General features: G+C 42.5%; 1 protein-coding gene across 1 annotated transcript in view; it reads left to right on the forward strand.

The window, feature by feature from the left end:
• UBR4 (ubiquitin protein ligase E3 component n-recognin 4) overlaps window positions 1–24,673 on the forward strand; it is a 162,006-nt gene that overhangs the window by 57,422 nt on the left and 79,911 nt on the right. The window contains exons 28-52 of the mRNA XM_056795687.1: window positions 498–655; window positions 1,565–1,774; window positions 2,536–2,637; window positions 2,901–3,001; window positions 3,261–3,459; window positions 3,827–4,015; window positions 4,873–4,936; window positions 6,522–6,713; window positions 7,249–7,319; window positions 7,408–7,555; window positions 8,074–8,304; window positions 8,796–8,966; window positions 9,276–9,458; window positions 11,783–11,941; window positions 12,817–12,969; window positions 13,261–13,488; window positions 14,084–14,241; window positions 14,981–15,152; window positions 15,364–15,565; window positions 16,444–16,607; window positions 17,375–17,591; window positions 19,139–19,355; window positions 21,340–21,403; window positions 21,805–21,939; window positions 23,092–23,266. Of these exons, the coding sequence (XP_056651665.1) occupies window positions 498–655; window positions 1,565–1,774; window positions 2,536–2,637; window positions 2,901–3,001; window positions 3,261–3,459; window positions 3,827–4,015; window positions 4,873–4,936; window positions 6,522–6,713; window positions 7,249–7,319; window positions 7,408–7,555; window positions 8,074–8,304; window positions 8,796–8,966; window positions 9,276–9,458; window positions 11,783–11,941; window positions 12,817–12,969; window positions 13,261–13,488; window positions 14,084–14,241; window positions 14,981–15,152; window positions 15,364–15,565; window positions 16,444–16,607; window positions 17,375–17,591; window positions 19,139–19,355; window positions 21,340–21,403; window positions 21,805–21,939; window positions 23,092–23,266 (4,063 nt within the window). The remainder of the gene's footprint in view (window positions 1–497; window positions 656–1,564; window positions 1,775–2,535; window positions 2,638–2,900; window positions 3,002–3,260; window positions 3,460–3,826; window positions 4,016–4,872; window positions 4,937–6,521; window positions 6,714–7,248; window positions 7,320–7,407; window positions 7,556–8,073; window positions 8,305–8,795; window positions 8,967–9,275; window positions 9,459–11,782; window positions 11,942–12,816; window positions 12,970–13,260; window positions 13,489–14,083; window positions 14,242–14,980; window positions 15,153–15,363; window positions 15,566–16,443; window positions 16,608–17,374; window positions 17,592–19,138; window positions 19,356–21,339; window positions 21,404–21,804; window positions 21,940–23,091; window positions 23,267–24,673) is intronic.

Raw genomic sequence — 24,673 nt, forward strand, 5'->3', positions numbered from 1 at the left:
ATGTGATAATGATTATCCTGCGGTAAAGTAACCTTTCTTCCCTGGTCATGATGGATAACAGAATTGATTTCTGAATAAGAAGTCCTTTGATACCATGTCCCCCACAAAGTGGTCATTCATTCTACCTGAGGACCTCAGATCATCATCCCATTGCTTGTTGGGTTCGCTCCATCAACTGGCCTAGATATGACAGAGCTCCTTTGACTGAATGCTTTTCCCAAAATACGTGTTTTCTTTTGATCTTGACCATTTCTTACTGAGGTGGTCAGGGCAGGGATTAGTCACTTAGAAATTAGTTGGTTGCTTATGTTTTCAGTGTCTTATTTTAAATGTGTAGATTATTCCTTTATTCCCACATCAGTAAAAAGTAAACATTCATCTGTAAGCCCCAGTGACTTATTCTGTTGCTGCCTTTCTTCCTTGAGAAAATTTGATCGTGTGTAGACCATCTGGTCCTTGTGTCTTATACAATATATTTATGTTCTGCTTTCTCATAGCGTAATGCTTTTGCTAACGACACGATTCCAGCAGAGAGTTACATCAGTGCTGTGCAGGCTGCCCACCTGGGGACTCTCTGCAGCCAGAGTCTGCCCTTGGCTGCTTCCTTGAAGCATACACTTCTTTCTCTGGTCAGGCTAACAGGGGATCTTATTGTGTAAGTATTTAGTATAATTCAAAGTCTTCTGTGCTAGACAGAAAACTATCTGCAACTAGAGAAAATATGGTAGCACAAGGTATTTGGACATTGGCATAATAGACCTTTCTCATATTCTTGTGCATTGGAAGAAACCTGTACATTTGGCCCTTTGAGTGCAATCTGATAACTTTGAAGCATTTCTGGTTTAAATTATAGAGGCGAGAGCCTAAAGGAAAGGCTTAAAGTCCTAAGAATGATGTTTTAAGATTCAGATCTGCCACTGAACTAGTTTGACCCCTTCAACAAATAAATTGATGTTTGTGAGCTTTGGTTTTCTCATCTGTAAAATCGTGGCAATAATACTTTGACTCCCTTGAGGAAGTGCTGTGAGAAAGGTGATTTGTAAACCATAAGAATCCCCTGAATGGGAGCTCTGAGGATATGAATGCAGAGACATTCCTATCAACTCTTCTTACATGTGAACTCTGGAAGGGAGATATTGTATTTAAATAGCAACTTGAGACATATGTGGAGAAAGTTGATGTTGGGGGAACTGTTTAAGGGCTGTAGCTTAAAAGGTTTGTTCATGAACACCAGGAGGAGCTCAAGTTTTCCACTGTAGTGACTTGAGTAGATCAGTAGAGGGGACTATTTTATACTTTTGCAAACAGTCAGCATAGAGCCATATTCCCTGGAGAGGAAATGTTAGCTAAAGTGGTGGGATTATATTTTTGCCCCAAAGCCTACATTTTGAGAGGCAGATAATTTACTTTGTTGGTTTTGAGATTTCTTTTCATTTACATCTGTCTCATATTTTTAATAAAGATCAATAAGTGTTTCCATTTAGAAATGCTTGAGTTGAGCTGTTCCTAGCAGAGTCTCTAGAAGAGCACAATGGCTGACCTGGTTCCTTTTTCTTCCCTGAAGTTGGTCCGATGAGTTAAACCCTCCCCAGGTGATCCGGACACTGCTGCCCCTTCTTTTGGAGACCAGCACTGAGAGTGTGGCTGAGTTGAGTAGCAACTCCCTGGAAAGGATTTTGGGCCCAGCCGAGTCAGATGAGTTTTTGGCTCGAGTTTATGAGAAGCTGATCACTGGATGCTACAATATTTTGGCCAATCATGCGGATCCCAATAGGTGAGCTTGATGTAGGACTTACCTGCTCCTTTGATACCTGCTCCTTTGTCATCAATTTTAGGCATTGTAAAAGGATTCTTGCCGATGAACAGAAGACTTTTTTTTTTTAAACTTTTACTGATTTTTAGATTTTCGCTCTATCTTCAGCCAAAATGCTGGTTGACAGAAAAGACAAGGTCAGCATTTGAATCCTGTCAAGATTTGTGATACATGCTTGTGTGCATTTTACACCTTTACATGGAAACTGTATGAGATGGTACCTTTGTCCATTTATGACAAATCTTAAGAATGTTTGCTTAGGGAACTGAATATCTGAGTCTCATAGCTTGTATTTCACTATTGAGATGGTGAGAGTACCAGGTTTGTTCACTAAATTCTTTATTCTTTCTTTGGCATTCCACTTTTTTATTGTTGAAGAATTCAAAAATTATTACTTAGGCAATGTGACTTGTCTGTTGTCACCTAAGTGTGTCCCAGACAGAGAAAGGATTAGAACTTATAGCTTCTGTTGCTTATCCACAGCTTTGCAAACAACTGAAATTTAGTGATTCGTTAATGGGGAGAGGGAGCTGCAAAGGATAGGAAAGCAAGATCAAAGAATTGTTATTTAGAAATGTTTTATAACTTTAGTGTCTCTTTAGACTCTTGACCACAGATCTCATTCTTTCATATTTCATTCCTGTGTGAGTATTATGAATGCTCAGAAAGTCATTAGAATACACCTCACTGCTCATTGTCATTTTCTTCTTTTTGATTCTCAGTGGACTGGATGAATCCATCTTGGAAGAGTGTCTCCAATATCTAGAGAAGCAGTTGGAAAGTAGCCAGGCTCGCAAGGCTATGGAGGAGTTTTTTTCAGAGAGGTGAGACTGTCATATTTTCTGCAGTGTAGCCTTCTATGAGATTTTATTAGGGGCTTGTGGACCTAGCGAGCAAGGCCTTTTTGTCACCTTGTCCATTGGGTGACAAAAGGAGAGGGAGGGAGGGCATCATGGACTGAACCAGTCATGCCCCAAAGATGAATGGTTCCACTGGAAAGAGAAGTGATTGTGTGGAAATGGAAATTGATGCCTTTTGTGGGAGTTTAATGCGATTCTTTCATTTTTTTCTCTCTTCTGTCTTTCAGTGGAGAACTTGTCCAGATCATGATGGCCACAGCCAATGAGAACCTCTCTGCTAAATTCTGTAACCGCGTTCTGAAATTTTTCACCAAACTCTTCCAGCTGAGTGAGTGACAGCTTTTAATAATCTCCTTATGGGAACTTTGATGTCTGGCTAATACTGGGCCACCTTCTGCCAGAGTGTCACAGCAGCATGAAAATGTGAACAAGTGGGGAGAATCTCTCCAGGAAAGTGTTTCAAGAGAGATAGAACACTCGATTAAAGTAGCTTCTCCTTGCCCTCCCCCACATTTCCTCCTTTCTCCTTTTTCTCATCCTTTTATTGTCTCGGTTGTGTTGATCATAGCCCTTTGATCTGTCCTCAGCTGAGAAGAGCCCTAACCCAAGCCTGCTACATCTCTGTGGTTCCCTCGCTCAGTTGGCTTGTGTGGAGCCTGTGCGGCTCCAGGCCTGGCTTACCCGCATGACCACATCACCCCCCAAGGAGTCTGACCAGCTGGAGGTAGTACAAGAGAACCGACAGCTGTTGCAGCTACTGACCACATACATTGTTCGGGAAAACAGGTAGAATATCTTGACCTAATTATGTTCCAGTGCCCCTTTAAAGCTTCTGTGTGGATGGCCCTGAGGCCAACCTTTCCACCTCTGTTGTTAGTCTTCTTCTTTGAGCTATCCTCTCATTTCCTCCCCTTGTCTTTCCCCCACTGTGAGCCTTTGCATAACAACTTTATTTTATCCCACATGAAGCTTCTGGAGGAGACTGACCTGACAAGGATTGTGTATATGGCCACTGTGTCATTTTGTTTAGCTAGGGTGATATTGTATTCACAGCCTGGGTTCCATCTTCCTCTATTGTGTCCCTCACTTCAGCCACCTCAGGGCCAGATTCCCATTGGCATCTTATTGCTTCACTCCTTTCTTTCCTTAATAGCCAAGTTGGAGAAGGCGTTTGCACTGTGCTGCTGAGTACCCTGATCCCTATGGCGACAGAAATGCTGGCCAATGGGGATGGCGCTGGCTTTCCTGAGCTCATGGTTGTGATGGCAACGCTGGCCAGTGCAGGCCAAGGTGCCGGCCACCTCCAGCTTCATGGTGCTGCTGTTGACTGGCTGAGCAGATGGTAAGTAGAAAGGAGGTGATACAAATGAGCAGTGAGATCCAGAACTTGGCCTTGGGGAGGGTATACCTAGCTACTTGCTTCCCCTCATCCAAACTCATTCAGCTTGGGCAAACTCTGGACCAAGCACCTGTTGTGTTGGAAGAGAGAAGAATCTGGGTGGTCTGGGCTCCTCTTCAGAAGCTGAGAGTCTCGTAGGGTCTGAGACATTGAGATGCAACATTAAATGATTAGTGAATTAAAAGGTTTTAGAACAAATTGCTTAGGGAGGTCTGAGTACAGGGAGGGGTGGCTGGAGGAAGGGTGAATTGATTCTTATTGGTAGATCAGAGAACACTGCTAAGAAGTTCGAGGTGGATTTTTAAAGACGTAATGGTTAAACATGCAAAGATGAGATGGGAAGATATTTCAAGTGCAAGGAATAGTAGAAGTAAGTCATGGAAGCAAGAGAGCCAAGGATGTGTCTGGGGGATTGATGTGAGAGAATGGGTTTGAGAAAAGAAGAAAACTTGACATGTTATGGTATTTTCCCTATAATGATCATAGATTTATAACATTATAACAGTCCTGAATTTTGTACCCAATCCTCACAGCTTTCTTAGACTATATATTATCATTATTTTGCTGATGAGAAGACTGAGGTATGGGACAAATTGATGGGAAGGGTTAGTGATAAAGGCCCATGTGGTTTAACTCTCAGTTTGTTGCTCACTCCATTAGTCCATTCTGGTTAGTCTATTTCTGTTAATTTATATTTCTGTGTTCACTAATTGGGCTGGGTACTGAGGACCTGGTGGAGTCAGGAGGATGTTTTCTCTCCCTGGACACCTCAGTATTTTTGTATTTCCTTTCCTCAACAGTAAGAAATACTTGTCTCAGAAGAATGTAGTTGAAAAAATGAATGCTAATGTAATGCATGGGAAGGTAAGAAAATTGGGGAGCAACTATTAGACTGGGAGGGTGACAAAACAATTGGGGAGTAACTGTGCACCCTGGAGGAGTGTTGATTGATTCTTATCTCCAGTTTGCCAGGGAGTCACTGCTTCTCAGCCCTGGCCTTTGTGTCCGGTTGTCCTATAGGGAGTAAGGGCTGTATCTCAAAAACCAGAAGTGTGTAATTGTCAACTGCATGCCTTTAAGGCCTTTTCAAGGTGTCAGGAAGTGATAGGAGGATGGCAAATACTCTGAGAAACAGATTTTCAGCAGAGCCCTCCCTAAAACATGTGTCTGCTGTTTAAAAACTATATTGTTGGGGTCAGCTGTTGAGCTCAGTGAATTGAGAGCCAGGCCTAGAGATGGAAGGTCCTGGGTTCAAATCTGGCCTCAGACACTTCCCAGCTGTGTGACCCTGGGCAAATCACTTGACCCCCATTGCCACTCTTCTGCCTTAGAACCAATACACAGTATTGATTCCAAGATGGAAGGTAAGGGTTTAAAAAACAAAATAAAACTCTATTGTTATGGTACAGAAAAGGGCTCTTCCTATTATCAGTCAGACATCACTGTAACCAGTGAATACTCTTTGAGTGGATGTTGATCTTCTGGAGCTCTAGGAGGGGCTCTCCCCCTGACACCCCACACAGTTCATTCTGTTGGGATCTGTGATGCCTGCATTTAGGTGACATTTTATCTCCTGTGGAATGGAAGAACACTGAACAGTTGGCTGAAGCACCTGGTAGCCTCTTCTGCTTGACTTGAAACCCCATCTAGGTGGCATTTTTCCTTTCTTGTTAGCCTTCGTTCTTCCAGTTTGGATATGCCACAGAGTAGATAGATTCAAGAACTTTGGGCCTCTGATGGTTAAAGGTCAGGCTATTGTATTTGACAAAAGAGGCAAGAAGAGTTTGCCAGAATTGGTACTAAACTAACCCATAATCTCTTCCAACTACTTATTTCTCTTGACATAGTGGCCTGAGCCCTTATTGTGCTTAATTATGGCTGCTTGCTACATTGGGTGCACTTGGAGTCAGGAAGATCCAAGTTTGAATCCTGCTTGATAAAGTCATTTGTTCATTGTGTAACTCTGGGCAAGTCATTTCATCTCCTCTCTTCCTCAGTTTCCTCATCTGTAAAATGGGGATAATACTGTTACCTACTTCCCAGGGTTATTGTGAGGATTAAATTCAGACATTATGTAAAGAGCTTTGCAAAACTTCAAGTGTTACATAAATGTCAACTGCTATTGATTATTGTTAAGTGAGCACTGCTGTGAAAAGGACTAGTTGAAAGTGCATAAAAATCCCAAGAGAATGGTTGGGGAACAAAAATGAGAGAAACTGAAGGAAAAAGAGACAAAACTGATCCAGAAAGTACAAATTTTGAAAGATGCAAAAATGCTTCTATCCTCATTGTACGTATGGAGGTGTACAAACTGGTTTTTAAGTCAAGGAATAATATACCCCCAAAAGATGTAAATGAAATTAAAAGGAACTTTTCATTGGGAAAAAGGCTCAGTACTTGATTTTACCCAATAGGAAATTATTGAGGAGTCAATGGTTTTCTTTTGCAGCATGTGACTGTTCTGGAATGTACCTGCCATATTGTGTCTTACCTGGCTGATGTCACCAATGCCTTGAGCCAGGGCAGCAGTCAGGGATCTAGTCACCTCTCAGTGGATGGAGAGGAGCGGGCCATCGAGGTTGACTCAGACTGGGTCGAGGAACTGGCTGTAGAAGAAGAAGACTCTCAGGCTGAGGACTCAGTAAGTGTTCTTGGGGCAGCCAGTCTTCCATGTGAGAGCCAGTTGGTGGAGTCTAGGTCATCCCACTTAATAGAGTTGTCAAGCAGATTCATGACAAAACCCAGATTAGAAAACCATTTCCTTTCCAGGCACAGTAGCTGCTGAGGCCTTAGACAGTACCACTACTGTGCTCCTATCCAATGACTTCATTTTAGCAGTTGCAAGAGGGAGTTATAAAAACCCATCCTTCTGGAAGGAGGAGTTGTTCAATAGAGATATAGTTTTGTAAATACCAAATGGAATTTAACAGGACTTGGGGCAGAGATGGTATGATTGTATAGGAACTACAAATTCATTTTTTATCTTGGCCATAAAACACACACAGCCTTTACTGATATTTGCATTAAGTTTTGTTTTCAGCATTTCAACTCTTGCTATTGTATTCTGGTTTGCAATACATTTACAAGCTAACCAGAAGGTTTCCAGTTGGATGGATGAAGGGGAGGGCATACATCTTGTGTCTGTTTCTGGCTAAATGACTTTCTTTACTTTCGAGGATGAAGATTCTCTTTGCAACAAGCTGTGCACATTTACTATCACACAGAAAGAATTCATGAACCAGCATTGGTAAGAGCAGCTTTCCCATGAAGTGAAGGGTTTCTCTTTCTTGGCTGCTGGGACTTGTCACCTAGCTGTGGATTCTTGATCTCCATAGGTACCACTGTCACACCTGCAAGATGGTGGATGGGGTGGGCGTGTGCACAGTATGTGCTAAGGTCTGCCACAAGGATCATGAAATTTCTTATGCCAAGTACGGGTCCTTCTTCTGTGACTGTGGAGCCAAGGAAGATGGGAGCTGCTTGGTAAGGGAGCTGCAATGCTGGTTGGGCTTTAAAGAATTTGGCAGTTAGGTCAGACTAGGAGAGAAATGCCAGGATGGATGAGTCTTTAGTCTTTTTTTTGCCTTCCTGGTGACTCTATGTCACCAGTGAGGTGTTGTTGGCAGAGCTGGTTTGGAATGGGAGAGTCCTGGGTTCTTGAGTTTTTTTCCCCCATTTGTTTTGTAACCTTGTGAGAATCACTTCTTTTAGATTTGCAAGTATCTTCTGCAAAATGAGGGCTTTTAACCAGGATGATCTCTGGGGTGATGTCCATGCCCAAAATCTTCTAACTAGTTTGTGATGGCATATTACACATGATGAATCTGGTCTGGCTTATGCTATAGACATCCTGTAGGCTAACGACAGGGCAGGATGAGTTCTAGGTCTGAGATTCTGTAGTTCATACACATGATTAGCAGCTCCAGGAGCTCAGGTGGTATAGACTGTGTCTTGTGGTTAGAACTAGGGCTTTCTGAGCTTTTTTTGTTGTTTTTTCTCAGGCTCTGGTAAAAAGGACGCCCAGCAGTGGCATAAGCTCCACCATGAAGGAGTCAGCATTTCAGAGTGAGCCCCGGGTTTCTGAGAATGTGGTGCGTCATGCCAGCAGCACATCCCCAGCAGATAAGGCCAAGGTCACCATCAGTGATGGCAAAATTGTTGATGAAGAGAAGCCCAAGAAGAGCACTTTGTGTCGGAGTGTGGAAGGTTGCCGGGAAGAGCTTCAGACCCAGGTGGGTGCCTCAGATAGTGTTTAGATAGGGAAGCAAGTTTGAGGGGGGGAGGCAAGGGGAAGAGGGTCTCTGGACTTTGGTTTTCCGAAGATGTGTTTTGTCATCTGGAGTTAAAGAATTTTTGCTTCAGTATCTCCTTATGCATGATGGAAGTAGTTGTAATTAACCCTTACCAGTTATCATCCCAGCTGGGTTCTTCTGCCTGATAGCATAAAGGGGAAAAAGGGGTACTTGACCAGATAACTGAGTCAACAATATGATAAATTTGGAAGGTTTTTGTGACTGTGAAAGGAGAGTTTAGGGTGGGGAAGTCTTAACTTTTTACATAAATCAAATGAAGTCTTGGTAGGTTGATCCAATGACTAGCATGTTAGATTAGGGATGAGAAAAAAGGTATTACAATGACAATCCCTCTGCATATCGTAGATTTTATCCTTTATCTTCAAAAATATTGATTTTATTTTCATTTGTTTTCATTGTCTTTTCTTCAGGCGAACTTCTCCTTTGCTCCTTTGGTGTTAGACATGCTTGGTTTCCTCATGGAGGCCATTCAGGTCAATTTCCAGCAGGCTTCAGCCATGGGCAGTAGCAGCCGGGCACAGCAAGCACTCAATGAGTTACACACCTTGGACAAGATGGTAGAGATGACAGACCAGCTGATGGTAAGTGCCAGTAAGCTCATGAAACCAGGCAATTTGGGGAACCAGTTAATTTATTGGCAGCCAGATTGTACCCAGTGCTATGTACAGAACTCTTAGGATGCAGTTTCCATCTTCTTAGAATAAAGGCATGGCCATTAACAGTGTCATCTTGCTTTATTCCTCTTTTAGTACTCATGTTTTACTCCTTTGGTACATAAATTAGATAAATTGTGTCCATGTACACTTGTTTTTGAAAAGGTAGGCCTAGTACTGGGATCTTTCCCTGGATTAAATTGTCATTGGCTATTTATGTTTTTTTCCTTTGCCTAGGTCCCTACCTTAGGCTCCCAGGAAGGTGCCTTTGAAAACGTCCGGATGAACTACAGTGGAGATCAGGGCCAGACTATTCGCCAGCTCATTAGTGCCCATGTGCTGAGACGAGTGGCAATGTGTGTGCTGTCTTCACCTCATGGGCGCCGCCAGCATTTAGCTGTCAGCCATGAAAAGGGCAAGGTGGTTCTTTCTTAATTAACTCCCTAGTATTTTTAATTCATTTTTTTCAGTGAGCAAAAGTTCACCTCTCCTTTCTGCCTCAGTTCCTCTCCCTTTCTCCCCCACTGAGAACAAAAGAAAAAACTAACCATATTTGTATCAGTCAAACAGATTGCTCTATTGTCCATGCTCCAAAACTATATGTCTCATTCTTCCTAATCCATTTCCTTTTTATGAGGACGTGGGTGGTATGTTTTACCATTAGTCCTCTGGAATCTTGTGTGGTGAGAACATTGATCAAAATTCCCAATTCTTTGGCTTTCCCAAGTTGTTTTCATCATATAAATTGTTCTTCTGGTTCTTTCTGTGTACTTCACTTTGCATCAGTTTATCCAGGTCTTATGTTTTTTTGAAACTCATCTCTCTCATTTCTTATACCACATTCCATCATATTCATATACCATAAGTTTTTCAGCCATCCTCTAACTTTATAGGTGCAGATTCTCATTCTTTGCCACCATAAAAAAAGCTGCTACAGCTTTTATCATTAGAGTTTGTTATGCTTAGGACTAATACCCCTTTACTCTACCCTCCTAATTCCCTCTCTTTTGCCCTTTTCTTTCCTTTTTCCTTGATGAGTGAAATGTATTTTTATAACCTAGCTCTCCTCCTCTATTCCACCTGTTTGTATAAGTGCCTAATTTTGCACCTTGATTAGGGGAGAGATGATTTTCCTTATCTTCCTTTCATTCTCTCTCCTTCCCTTTTCCCTACTATATATTCCTCTTCTCCAATCTTTGCATTCTTCTTCTTTTTTTTATTAAAAACCCTTGCCCTCTGACTTAGAATTGATACTGAGTATTAGTTCCAAGGCAGAAGGAATGGTAAGGGCTTGGCAATGGGATTACCCAGCTAGGAAGTGTCTGAGGCCACATTTGAACCCAGGACCTCCCACCTCTAGGCTTGGGTTTGTATCCACTGAGCTATCTAGCTGCCTCTTTTTGCATTTTTTTAAGATTATTAAGACAGAAAATCACCCCTAGGCTTTTTGTCTCATTAAACTCCTTTTATGACCTTTGACAATAATAAAGTTCATTGGAGAACTATTATCTCATATTTGAATCTGAGCAGTTTATCTTTGTTTTGCTCTTTATCATTCTTCATTCTTTTACCTTTTGATGTTTCTCTTCACTCCTATGTTTGAACTTCAGAATTCCTACACAGCTCTGGTCTTTTCATCAGTATTTCACTTAGGCTCCCCCTCCTCTGTTAGGTTTGTATTCAGTTTTGCTAAGTAAGTTATTCTTTTCTGTAAGCCTTTTTACTTAGTGGGGGCTGCCAAATCATGGATGATCCCAACTGTGGCTTTTTAGTACTTTTTCTTTTCCAGTTTTTTCCTCTAGTGCTCTCATTTTAGTGACAAAGACATTTAAAATTTTTTTAATCTTTATTTTTCACCTCTTTCAGAAACTCGAATCTGTGCCCATGGTTTTTTGTTTGTTCATTTTGTTTTCCTTTTGTTTTTCTTTAAGGCTTTTGCTTGTAGATATTTGGAGTTACACTCTTCTTCAGGGTTTCTATTTTGAATGTTTCTTCCAAGTTACTTTTTAACTTCAGACTTGATGTTAGGGTTGGGCTTTGTGCATTTATAGAAGGAAGGCCTGGATTGGTTCTGTTGCTGCTTTCTTGGGGATAGTGAGTGTGATGTTCCAAAATCTCTGCTGGGGATTTGCAAGCTTTCAGTGGTCCCAGAATAGTCCAGTCCTGGGTAAAGTCTTATTGCTGTTCCTCTGCTCTGAGATCTGTAAGTTCCTCTCCTGAGCTCACATCACCTTCTTAGTCACCCTGGATTTCTGACCCAGAATTGGGTAGTAGGAAACACAATTGTCAGTTGGCATCTCTTCTCATTGAGTTGCTCTGATATGAGTCTGGGGTTGCTCCAGTGTGAATCTGGGACAGTCTCTTGCTCAAGTGCACACAGCCTCTTCCTGGACACTGGAGTGCTCTTTGTACAGTAATCCTGGCCAGACCTTGTCCCCATTGTCCACAAAGCTCTGTTTATCTCTCCCTGTGTCATCCTGTGCTGGAAAAATAACTCACCATGACCTTTTCTTAGATTTTTCCCATTAGGATTCAGTTACGTTCAGGTACATTTTCTGGATCAATTTGAAAGAATTTGGGGGTGGGGGACTCTATACTGCTTTTTGATTCCCTCCCTAGTATTTCTTAGATTAGTTGCAAAATAAGGGCTCTGGTCATGAGAGTTAAGAAAGAAATCATGCCTTTGGTCTCTGTCCTCAATTGTATCAGGGTTGGGAGTATATGTTGGCTTTGTTCCTTTGCAGATTACTGTTCTGCAGCTCTCTGCACTTCTCAAACAAGCAGATTCTAGTAAAAGGAAGCTAACTCTGACTCGCCTGGCATCGGCACCAGTTCCCTTTACTGTGTTAAGTCTCACTGGAAATCCTTGTAAGGAAGACTATCTTGCTGTGTGTGGACTGAAGGTAGGATCCCATTTTGGAGACTTTTAGAATTTTGTAGATTTTTTTTTTCCTGAGCCGTCAGACTTGTTCTCTTTATTATATCCTATCTGAGGGCAGGAACCTCTACCTTTTGTAATTTTTTCCATGATTTTCAATTCTGATCATAGTGCCTATTAAATAGGTACTTAATAAATCTGTTGAATTGAACAGAATGCAATAAATGCTTCTAGAGCTATGAACCTTTCATTACTTTTATGGTTATTGGTATGATTTCATTTTTACCTGTAGCTAAAATTAATTAGAAGATAATATTCTCCCGAAGTATTGCAAAGAGTTTGAGAACTTCTCTATGATAGTTTAAATGGTTGTCTTTAAATGATTCCTTTTAACAAATTCAGCCATTCTTTTTTGACTGCCTATTGTATACAGTGCCTAGGGAGAAAGAGATAAAAAAGATAATTTTGACCTTCATACCAATTAAATCTAGTTAGGAGAGATAATTGGAAAACAAACAGTTATCCTACTTTAAAAGACGTCATGAGAGGCACACAAATGGACAAGTAAAGTGGTCTGCATAGTTTAAGGAGAGAGTGTCCATGTATAACCCAAGGGGTAGAGACCAGTGGGAAGGGTGGACATTGCACTGAATCTTGAAGGGACAGAGAGTCTCAGGATGTCAGTTTGCTGAGAATCAGCATGGAAAGTCTTGGTGGAAGTATTGTGGATGGGAGAAGATTACCTGAAGAGGCAAAAGCATTCTATAGCCCAGATGAAGTCTCTTTCCAGGCATGGGAGGCATTTGGGAAGGGGATTTCTGAGAATTGAACAGGAATAAGTTAGATCATGCTGGTTGGTTTGTTTGTGTGTTTTTTTTTTATCCCCATACTGGATGCCAGGACTGCCATGTGCTGACCTTTAGTAGCTCAGGCTCTGTTTCTGACCACTTGGTGCTGCATCCTCAGTTGGCAACAGGAAACTTTATCATCAAAGCTGTGTGGTTACCTGGTTCACAGACAGAGCTGGCCATTGTTACTGCAGACTTTGTCAAGGTACTCTCTCTTTCAGTTATTGCTGGTACAGTGACCTGGGATTGAGATCCTTTGGTTCTCAATGGGGGTGACCCATTAGGGACTAACACAGAGATATCAGTGGCTCATTTTGGTTTTGCCAAGCATAAGAAATCTGGTTTAAGCCAAGCTAAAACTCATCTTAATCCTTTTTCTACTAGTCTCCACCGCAGCCTGGCAGCTTTAGTTGGTTTAACCACAAATGAATCAAATGGGATTCTTCCAGAGAGGACCAAGAGTTGGCTTCTTGTTTAGTCTTTTCTCTCTCTACAGATATATGACCTCTCAGTTGATGCATTGAGCCCAACCTTCTACTTTCTCTTGCCAAGCTCAAAGATCAGAGATGTTGCTTTTCTCTTCAATGAAGAGGGCAAGAACATTATTGTTATAATGTCCTCAGCTGGCTACATCTACACTCAGCTCATGGAGGAGGCCAGCAGTGCTCAGCATGGGCCTTTCTATGTCACAAATGTGCTGGAAATCAATCATGAAGATCTGAAGGTTGGAGTGACTTTTCTCTTTTCTCTGCTCTCAATTATTTAGGATCATAGATTTTAGGATTGGAAGAGACCCTTAGAGATCCTTTATCCAACATCTCCATTTTATGCCTGAGGAAATTGAGGTCAAGATGCATCCTGGGTTACCTAGGGAGTAAAGAATAGAGCCAGTTTATGGCAATATGGCCTCTGTCTCTTTAATACTTTCCCTTCCTCCATGCATCCTCTCTAGCAGTTTACTTATGAGAGGGGGTGATAATGTTTTTTTCTCTTTCTCACCTAATATCCCATTTGCCATGACCTTAAACACATATTCGTGTCCTGAAGAATGAAACTGATTGACCTTATTGTTCCCCCATCCTCAGTTCCCAGGGTCTGGGTTATAAGTGTTTTCCAGGGAGATATCCTATTTGCAGCAGCATATGAAGCTGTCTGGTAACCCCAATCTGACCCTGGCAGGGGGATCTGAGATCCACTTCCATCCCTGTAGAGCTGATGATAAGCAGGAACTACAAAGGTTGCTGGTGAGCAGCCGCTTACCTGCCACAGCTCTGCTGGGTGCTTTGCTCAATACAGATATTGGGTCTGTGTCCCGGCAGGACAGCAATAGCCAGGTGGCAGGAGGAGGCGTGTCTGTGTACTACTCCCATGTGCTACAAATGCTCTTCTTCAGCTACTGTCAAGGCAAATCTTTTGCAGCCACCATCAGCCGGTCTACTCTGGAGGTGTTGCGTCTCTTCCCCATCAACATTAAGAGGTAGGAGCCAGATTTATAATCCCTGGGCAGGAGTGTTCCCCTTCTGGTATTGGTATAAGCAAAAGAAGCTTTTGTATGCTTTATCTGGAAAATAATGCTGCTAGATAATAGTAGTATGTAAGAAAGTAGTCATCAGATTTTTAAAGGCAGAAATAAAGGTTAGAGCCCTTAGGAAAGTTGCTTTATAGTTACCTCTCATCTGTTGTTGATCACCCACTTTCAAGTAAAGCCAAGCATATGTATACTCAGCTGACCATGTTGGAAAACATGTCTTGCTATTTATAAACTTGAAGCACTGGATAAGACAGTGGACATGGGACAAGCAAGCGAATTCACACTCTTATCTGACTCCCAGAGTTCTGAGCTTTGAGGGTCACATGTTGACATTTGACTCTTGGAATTTGATTTCTAAGCAGTGGTAACAATAGACCTATAATTGTAATGAGAATTATGTCCTGATCTTCAGATAGATATTTTGGGGCCTAAAGGAAAATGTGTAGTTAGTCCAGAATAGAAGAGGGTCTTAAAGATAGCCCAGAAGCAGTATCATTCCTTCCAATGATGCATAACTAGGGTTGATTGATCTGATCTGGTTGAATAGGTATGCGTCCTTTTCTTCCTTTCATCAACCGTCTTCTTTCATCATTAATCCATTTCATCTATTGAAGAAAGTGACTTTTTCATTCTTTACTACTTGATAAATCCTACCTAAATTGTGGAACATTTTCATTTGTTGCAGTACTAATGGTGGCAGTAAAACTTCTCCTGCTCTTTGCCAGTGGTCTGAAGTGATGAACCACCCTGGATTGGTATGTTGTGTCCAGCAAACTACAGGTGTGCCACTGGTGATCATGGTGAAACCAGATACCTTTCTCATACAGGAGATCAAGACTCTGCCAGCTAAAGCAAAGGTTGGTGCCAGTTCTTCCTGTCTTTGTAGACCTTTTTTGCTATATTTGAATTTCAGTTCCCTAGTCTTACTGTAGAAGGCTTAACGAAGAATTTTAGCATTTTTCTCTTAGATCTTTCATTGAGGAAGAAGGTGTTGCTGTCATGCCATTATTTCTTCGTTTTGAAGTTACCTTTAATGGCTGGTGGCTGACAACAGTCTTCCTTTCCTAGATCCAGGACATGGTTGCTATCCGGCACACAGCCTGCAATGAGCAGCAGAGGACAACCATGATCCTGTTGTGTGAGGATGGCAGTCTGCGCATTTACATGGCCAATGTGGAAAACACGTCCTACTGGCTTCAGCCTTCCCTGCAGCCCAGCAGTGTTATCAGCATCATGAAACCTGTCCGCAAGCGCAAAGCAGCGGCTATTAGTAAGACCCCACACTACCCTCCTTTTTAAATAGTTTGAGATGTATTTGGATATGCTAGCCAACTGTTGGTTGCTAACAGTGGGTCAGCTGCTCTAATTTGTAGCTATATACATATTTGGTTTAATTCTGAAATGAGTTTAGGGGGAGGGTTTTCACGTACTTATCATTGGGGAACAAAGATTCCCTCCTGTTCAAAGGAGAACTGGCTTAAATGAACAGAAAGGAGGCATCAAGGTGCATTAATTTTCCAGCAAGCAATGAAGAACTTGGCCCATGTCTCTGAAGTGTGATGCACTACTCTTCAGAGACAGTGGAGCTCCAAGTATTTGAATTAGAGCAGAGGATTTCTCAAAGACCATTGCTGGGCTTATCCTGGTTATTCAGATTCCTTGTACACTTTGGTGTAGTTCACACTTCTCAAAAAGAGATAATGTTAATAATGAATGGGCTATGAGAGAACTCCTGTCTGTGAATTGGAGGGCCAATCCTGGAGTTGAATGTTGGTGGGGAAAAGGACAATGAAGTATCTTCTCTGTTACATCTTGGGATAGTAGTGAGAACGTGGGGTTTGAGAGTCAAATCTTGCTTTGCATCTTGGCTTGTCTCTCCCTGGGACCTGAAGCAAGTTTCTTCACTTTTTGGAGTGCTCTGTAAAAGGAGGCCAGTAACCCTAATACTCTCCTCACTTCTAGTCATGGCAAGGAACATGCAGTTTAGGTAGCATTTGATGTTTCAGCTCTTTGGATTGCTGAGCTCAGGGTTCATGGACCAACATGGGCACAGAAAGCAAAGGTTTTACAATGTGATTTCAGATAGGAGTCAGTGTAGATGATGGGTGCTGGGGCTTTCTGACATCTCTGCTTGCTCCCCATATGCAGCCACTCGTACTTCTAGCCAGGTCACCTTCCCTATTGACTTCTTTGAACACAACCAGCAGCTGACAGATGTGGAGTTTGGTGGCAATGATCTCCTCCAGGTCTACAATGCTCAACAGATAAAACACCGACTGAACTCCACCGGCATGTACGTGGCCAACACCAAGGTAAGCAAGGGGCTGAGAGTTCCCAGGGATTGGGTACCATATTATTCATTCGTTTGAAAGAGACCCTTTTCAGAGAGCAAAAATGTAGCTATTGCTATCACCTGTGATTATCCTTGAATACAAATGGGTGGCATTAACAAAGTGGATTTTGAAATCTTGGGATGAGCATATGAAACAGAATTGGGTGAATTGTCACTTTTTCATCTATACTCTCCATGGATCAGATATGCAAGAGAATGCCCATTCCTCAAGCCTGTTTCTACCATTGCCAAGAGAGTGATAGAATATTGGGAGAGCAGATGGTGGAGATTAGGAAATACTAGATAATTTTGGACTTGGTGCTAACATTTAAAATTCTCAGAGTGAGGAACATGTAGCATGTTAGCTGGCCATTAACCCTTTGTCTTAGCCTATCTAGTGTCAGGAACAAGGAGGACATTATTATTCCCCTTTTACAGATTGGGATACTAAAAGAGTGAAGTGATTGGTTAAATGAACTATCTAGTCACTGATTTAGCTATTGTTAGAGCATTTCGTTGACTCCTTGGTATTGGCGTTCTGCCAGGCCTTTGAATGGAAGTTGTAGCCCTTCTGTGCTGTCTCATCTGATTTGTGTCCTTTTTTCCTATGGATCCACTATAGCAGCTTGGTCTGTGGTCTCTTTTTTTCTCTTTGTGGCTGTCACTCCCATCCCAAGTGTCTGCTACATGATATCTATCTCCGTCAGGTTAAAGCACTGCATGTCTTTTTGCTCTCTTTTCTTGTAGCCTGGAGGTTTCACCATTGAAGTAAGCAACAACAATAGTACAATGGTAATGACAGGCATGCGGCTGCAGATTGGAACCCAGGCCATTGAACGGGCCCCATCATACATTGAGATCTTTGGTCGGACCATGCAACTCAACCTCACTCGATCACGTTGGTTTGACTTCCCATTTACCCGAGAAGAAGCACTCCAGGCTGACAAAAAGCTGAGCATCTTCAGTGAGTCTCAGGCTCTTCTCCTGGAAGCTCAGGCTCATCCTACTTGCATTTTGGGGGCTCATTGTGGGGCAGGCCCAAGATCTTTTGACCTTTGAAAAGGGTTGTAGAGGTGCCTCTCTACTCTCTCTTCTTAAGTATGATTCATTTGGGAATAAAAATAGAGTATATAACCTCAGGGCAAGCTCTCGGAGTCACAGTTGACCATTAATAAACTTGGAATCCTTTGTTGGGCAGTAGGATAGCAGCAGTTGGGGCCATTCTTTCCCTTGGCAGGTATTGCCAGGCAAAGGAAGAGAAAACATTACAGTGCTCCCTTTTGGAAAAAAAGTATATCATGGTTTGAGCAACTTGTCATGTCTTGAGAACAAATCATCACTCTGAGAGGTCATAGTCTTTGTCTGCTATATCTGGCAGCACTATACCAGTCTAGTGATGCAGCAGATAGAGCACTGGGCCTGGAATTGGGAAGACCTGAGTTCAGATTCAAGCTCTGTTACTTACCAGTTGTATAACTGAGCAAGTTACTTAATCCAGCGTTGCTTTAGTTTCTTCAAAGAGTAAAGTGGGAATAATAATAGCATCTGTTTTATAATGTTGTTGTGAGACTCAAATGAAATATTTATTTTTTAAACCCTTACCTCCTGTCTTAAGAATTGATACCAAGTATTGGTTCCAAGGCTGAAGGGTGGTAAGGGGAAGGTAGTTGGGGTTAGCTGACTTGCCCATGGTCACATAGCTAAGAAGTCTGATGCCAGATTTGAACCCAGGACCTTCTGTGTTCAGGCCTGGCTTTCTATTCACTGAGCCACTTAGCTGTCCTTGAATAAACATTTCTAAAAAGAGTTTAGCACAGTGCCTGGCACATAGTAGATACATAAATGCCAATGGGAATGTCCTTTCCTTTTCTCTCTCTTCCTAGTGAAGTTCCCATCTTAGATGTGATAGGGAGAGAACAAAATAACAGAAGAAAGGGATACACTTGAAAAAGTTCAAATGGGAGAAGAGAAAGGTAGAAGTAGACCTGCATTCAGGATGTGACATGTGGTCGAAGGGAGGTAGGGCAATAAGATTTTTCTTGGAGTAATCCCTTATGTGTCAGTGGCATCTTTTTGCAGGTTTAGCTATTTCGCCACTTTCAGGAGATGAAACCATGACTAACATTGAGTGAAGTCATATCTTAACTGAGCCTGGAAAGAGTTCTTAGAGATGTGTAGTGTGCACAGGGGTGGCTGCACAGGGTCCTATCATGTGGAGCAGTAACTTTGCCTTGTGTTCAAATCTGAGCAGTTCTGTTTCAGATTCCAGGACCAAGGAGGGCATTTGGCTTATTCTTTGGTACTGAAACTAAGAGGGTTTGTGGAGAAGTAGAGAGTCCTTGACATTTTAGAAGCAGGCATTAGTATAGGGCTGGCAGAAAAGAAGCATGAGAATAACCAAACAACACTTTGATTTTCTTCTCTCCCTAAACTGGCCTGGTGTTTGACTTTGAAGCGGAAAGAGCTAACCCTATGGGAAGCCTGCCTTCTAAATTCTGTCTTTGGTTGCAGTTGGGGCCTCAGTGGATCCAGCAGGAGTCACTATGATAGATGCTGTCAAGATTTATGGAAAGACCAAAGAGCAGTTTGGCTGGCCTGACGAACCCCCAGAGGATTTCCCTTCTGCTTCTGTCAGTAATATCTGCCCCCCCAACGTAAACCAAGGCAATGGCACTGGAGAGAGTGACACGACAGCTCCTACCACTTCCAGTGGGACTGTCCTGGAGAGGTATCAATCTTAGAGTGATAATACTTCTTGACATAACTAAATCTCTCCCCCTCTGCTCCCCCCTCCCCCTTTCATGCTCCTGTATATTTTCAGAGTCTACTTTAAAACATCTGTTCAGAACTCAAGTCTCTGACCTTCATTTTCTCCTAGCTCATCAATGTCCAGTGTCTCGCTGGTATGAGTAAAGAAATCCCTGGAGCCCAGTCTACTCCTAAGGCTCCTTTCCCCTCTCCTGATTATACCCATCAGATCAGTTTCCCTCTGAGATTCTGACTCCTTCCTATCTTTACCCATTTGGATCAGCTGTATAGAACAGAAAGCTAGGTTTCAAGCCAGTTCACCATTTGGGGAGCCAGTCTTGTAGACATGACAGGCAGGTCCTCCCAGCCTCTCTGGTCTTAACTATCCTTTAGTTTCTGTATAGCCACATTTTCGGGAGTAGCCCTGATGTCCCATGCTCTCTGCATCCTGGACATTAGTTCAGGGATCTCCCCAAATATGCCTTGTGCTTGACTTTGTGTGAGGAGGCTTGGTTGGGTATCTTACAGTGTGAGTTGTTGACTTATCTCGGGAGAACCAAGAAGAGCCTGGCTTTTGACAGCACCTTCTCCCTGCCCTCCCCTTCCCCGTATTGATTTATGGTTTCCACTTGTTTCTGAGCTTCACATATTTTCTTTCCTTTTTTTCTTTGCTTCCCCCCAAGTTCTGAAACTGAGTCCCTAACCAAGCTGGATCGGTTAGTATGCTCTCCTTTCCTCTGCACGAGTGAATGTGTGTCTGAGAGCACCATGGGCAGCAATGTGGCTTGGCATTGACCCTGCCTCTGTTTACAGGGGCCATTCTGCTTCTTTGCATTCTGCCCCTTGCATGGCTGCAGGCTTCTCCCCATCAGGAAGGGCTTGCCCGAGGAATTGGGGCACCCATTGTTGTCATTGTTGCCTGCTTTGCAGACTGACCTGTAGCTCGCTCTTTCCTACCCTGTTTCTTTCTGACTTTTCTGTATCATGTGTTTATAGCCAAGGGAAGATAAATGTGTTCAATCTGTTTGATCAGATTAGCAATCAGAGAGCTTACTTGTTCCCAATTGTTTCTTTAGTCCTTTTTCATACCTTCCTTGTTCTTTGCTCCATATCTCTACCCCACTTTTGCCAATTTCTCTCCTATTGCCCCTCTCTACACTTCTCTGTCTGTGTGCCAGAGTTTCGTATGTCAAGATACTGATTTTTTTCTTTATATGACACTTGTGAGAATTGGGGCAGAAGGCACAAGAGAGTAGAGTCTTGGCAGAATGTTTCTTTGGGGAATTTTAAGTTTTGGTAACAGTATTTCTTCTCCACCTACTTCCTTGAAAGTTTGATGGGCAGCTGCACAGCATCTGATTGGCACCTTAGGTATGCCATCACTGAGCCATATTGTCATATATTGTCATATATTGTCATATTGTCAGTGCCATATCCATGATAAATCAGTTTCTTCTCTCTCCTTTGCTGTGAAAAGCTTGTATTCTCAGGGTCCCTAGTCTTTGTTGAAGGTGTAGTGGACCAAAAGAGATATGACCATGATGTGACTCCTACTCACTTCAAGAAGTATTCAAGAATACTCTTTCCTTGGAGGCACCCCATCATTCCTTGATCTCTGTACCCCAGTGCCTTGGGCTCTGGTGTATCCAGGTTGTTAAGCCAATCCCAGTGATCCCTGCCACAGGCAACACTTTTATCCTCTTTGAGAGAGAAAAACCCTGTCTTTGAGCTGCGGATTATCAGCACAGCCCCAGGTTGATGTGTGTGTGGAAGGAGCCAGGTTTCACTCTGGCCTGTAACACAACAAAATGATATGCATGGTGCCTGTGGCCGGTCTTACCACGCTCTGATTCTGTCCTTGGCATACACCAGCTGTCCCCAAGCTATACACAGCTGTAGTTTGCCCAGGCCAAAGCACAAGGGAGAGGTGCTCAACTCAAACCGCTTTTCTCTTTTCCCTCCAGGCTAGTGGGGAGTTCTTTAGAAGCCCTCGAAAGCTGCTTTGCTGTGGGCCCTGTCAGTGAGAAGGCAAGTGACTTCTTCAAAGCCATGAGAGCTTTCTGAAGAGTGTGTGGGTCCTTGGGGATTTCTGGTCTCGTGTTTGAAGAGCTTGATCTCTGGTTGGTGCAACTCTGGGAACTGGCAATGAGAGGAGCAGCTCTTGGGAACCTCATGGACCTTTACAACCCTGAGTGTTCACCCTGAATGTGCTGCAGCCTTGCCAGAGCCAGGCTCGGGCCACTTGACCTCCAGGACACGGACAGATCTAGGGCTTGAAGTCCTGTCATGGCTGAGTCCTATGAGAAAGGGGCCTTCTGAAGTTGTGGGAGAAAGGAGGGAGGGAGAGTGAGCATCGGCAGTCTCTTTGGGTCTGTATCAATACTAATCCCTCTGTCTTCTTTTTTTTACTTCCTTCTCTCTGGGACTAGGAAAAGAGCAAGGCTGCAGCTCAGGAGCTGGCTACCATGCTGCTTTCTATGCCAGCACCATCCAGTGTCCAGCAACAGACAAAAAGCCTCCTTGCCAGCCTTCATACCAGTCGCTCCGCCTATCACAACCACAAGGTGATCATCTGAGAGAGTCTCCTCAGGGCATAGGAGCTAAAATTCATCTTTGCTACCTAGTTCTCTTGAGAAATGACCAAGTCTCTGAGGGAAAAGAATTTGGGAAGTGGGAACCATAGCTAATATGACACAAGGGGATCTTGCGAAATTTCTAAGCACAGGAATGCAAATAAGGTAAACACAGTTTCCAAGCCACAAAGAAATAGGCTTATTGGGGAATGGTTAGTCTCACAATAAAGCTGGACTTCTGGTCAAGGTCAAAAGTCCCTAAGGCTTGTGAGACGACTTCACAACTTATATACCAGTACAGAAATAATTCAAGGCAGTGATAAAAATCTGGAGAGATCTGGATTGGTTGAAGTAATCAGGAAGTACTTCTCATTGGTAGAAGTCATCACTTGATAGATAGGGGGGAGTTGGGGAACCTGAACCTTACTTTCTAAACCTGATGATGTCAAGGATGATGTACAGTTAAATGACCAGGGTAAGGAGGAGGTGCCAGGCCCGAAAGTGGGGCAAAAGCCTGATGATATATAATAGGGTGAATACAAAGGTGAAGGGGTGTCACCAGGCTTCTAACTGAGGCAAAAGCCTCCATACTAATGAAGACCCAGTCACAAGTTCAAGACCATAATTGCTGAGGGTTCATGATAAAGCAAGTTTAAAGTTAAGACTAAAACTGAGGTCTGTGCTAACAATGATTAAGCAGTTATTTACTTAATTCAAAACCTTAATACTTCTCCTAAAACAATCACAGAGGCCTACTAAAATCATCACTTATGCTAACATTAGTTACCTCTCTGAGAATTACAATTTATAATTAATTTAATACTACTGCTAACATTAAAATCTAATCTTCATATAAGGGGGTAGTGGGTTTTTCATTCACAAGATGAATCCTGTGCTGCTAGTGTACATCTGGGGAGCCATGGTCAGACCCTGCTGGAAAGTCTGTAACCCTCAGTGGCTTCTCACTTCCAATACTTGCTTACATTTTGTTGTTCCCTGCAGTGGTTTGCCCATGCCCTGCCCCTTTGGGTCAGCTCCCTTTAGGGCTGGTGAGTGGCCTTGCTGCTGCCACCTTTCAGATCCCCTCTTATGTTCCAGTCCCTTGCTTTGGACTGGTCCAGTGTGAGCCTGCTGTTTTAACAGGACCAGGCCTTGCTGAGTAAAGCTGTGCAGTGCCTCAACTCATCCAGCAAAGACGGGAAAGAGCTCGACCCAGAGGTGTTCCAGCGGCTCGTGATCACTGCTCGCTCCATTGCCATCATGCGCCCCAACAACCTTGTCCATTTCACTGAGTCAAAGTTGCCACCAGTGGAAACAGGTGATTAGAGCTTTGTATGGCCATATCCTTCCTAAACTAACTTGTCTTTCTGATTGTAATGAGGAAATGAAATAAGAAGCACAGGAGAAATTGGGTATTGATTCATTCAGATTACCTTTCTATCTCCTTTTCCTTAAGAAACAGTAATGTTTAAGTATCTTTCAAAAGGCTAGCCAATTGGTCTCCTTGTTTCTAGTAACATCTCTCTATCATATAGTCTTCTGTGAAAGTAATTGTCTTACTGTGCCTTACCAATTATGCCGCTTCTTGTGGATCAGGTTAAGTACCTCCTTCTTAGCTTGACATTCAAGGCTGTATGGCCTGCCTTCCTGGACTTGTTTCACACTCATCTTCATTTGTTCCACAGGCCTAATAAACTATGCCACTTGGCATTGTCCAGCTTCATCCTATCCTTTTTCATTGCTACACTGGTCTGAAAGTAATCCTCCTTTTTCTACTACCACCTTTGTCTCCACTTGTCAGCTCCTTATTAATTTAATAATGCTTAATTCTAATGCCACCTTACAAAATATTAGACTGACATAGCCTCTGCTGTAAGGCTATAGTGAGTAGGGAGCCCGCCACCTCTCAAGGCAACCTTTTTTTTTTTTCAGATAGTATTAATGTTTGGGAAATTTTGTCTTATCAAAAGTCAATTTGTTTCTTTGAAATTTTCACCTGTTGCTCCCAATTCTATTATCTGGGACTAAGCAGAACAAGTTGACTCCTTATTCCATATGACAGTCTTTCAGATACTTAAAGCTTTCTATCATGTTTTAAGTCTCTTCCTATTTGGGCTAAACACCTCCAGTTCCTTTAATAGTTGATCTTCACATGGCATCATCTAGAGTTGCTTTACCATCTCCGTTATCTGCTTATGGATTTTTTCCAGATGACTAATATCTATCCATTTTAAAATAGGGTGTATAGAAGAACTAAACACACTTCTCTAGATGTAGTTTGGTTGATTTCTTTGATCTTGGGAAAGCTCTTAGGAAAGCAAAGTGGCTCAGTGAATAGGAAAAAAGGCTCAGAGTCAAGTTCTGGCCTCAGATACTTAGTACTTGTGAGGGATCCTGGTCAAGCTACTTCATCTCCGTTTGCTTTTGATTCCTTATCTGAGGATATAAATAGGTACCTGCTTCCCAGGGTTGTTTTGAGGAACAAGTGAGATAACATTTGTAAAACTCTTTGCATGTAATAAGTCCTATTTAAATATTGTTTTTACTATCTTCATCTTGCTGAGTTAAGAATGGATTTCTCCCTCCACTTAACTTTTAGAGCACTTCATATTTTTTTCATTCTTTTGCTATTTTTTATTTTGTATTAATAGCTTTTGTAAGCATGCTCCATTTCCTCTTTTGGAGACTGCTTAGGAAGCACTCAGAATTCCAGAAAAGATGCTAA

The sequence above is a fragment of the Monodelphis domestica genome, chromosome 4 (assembly GCF_027887165.1).
Source record: "Monodelphis domestica isolate mMonDom1 chromosome 4, mMonDom1.pri, whole genome shotgun sequence".
In the NCBI taxonomy this organism is placed as follows: Eukaryota; Metazoa; Chordata; class Mammalia; order Didelphimorphia; family Didelphidae; genus Monodelphis; species Monodelphis domestica.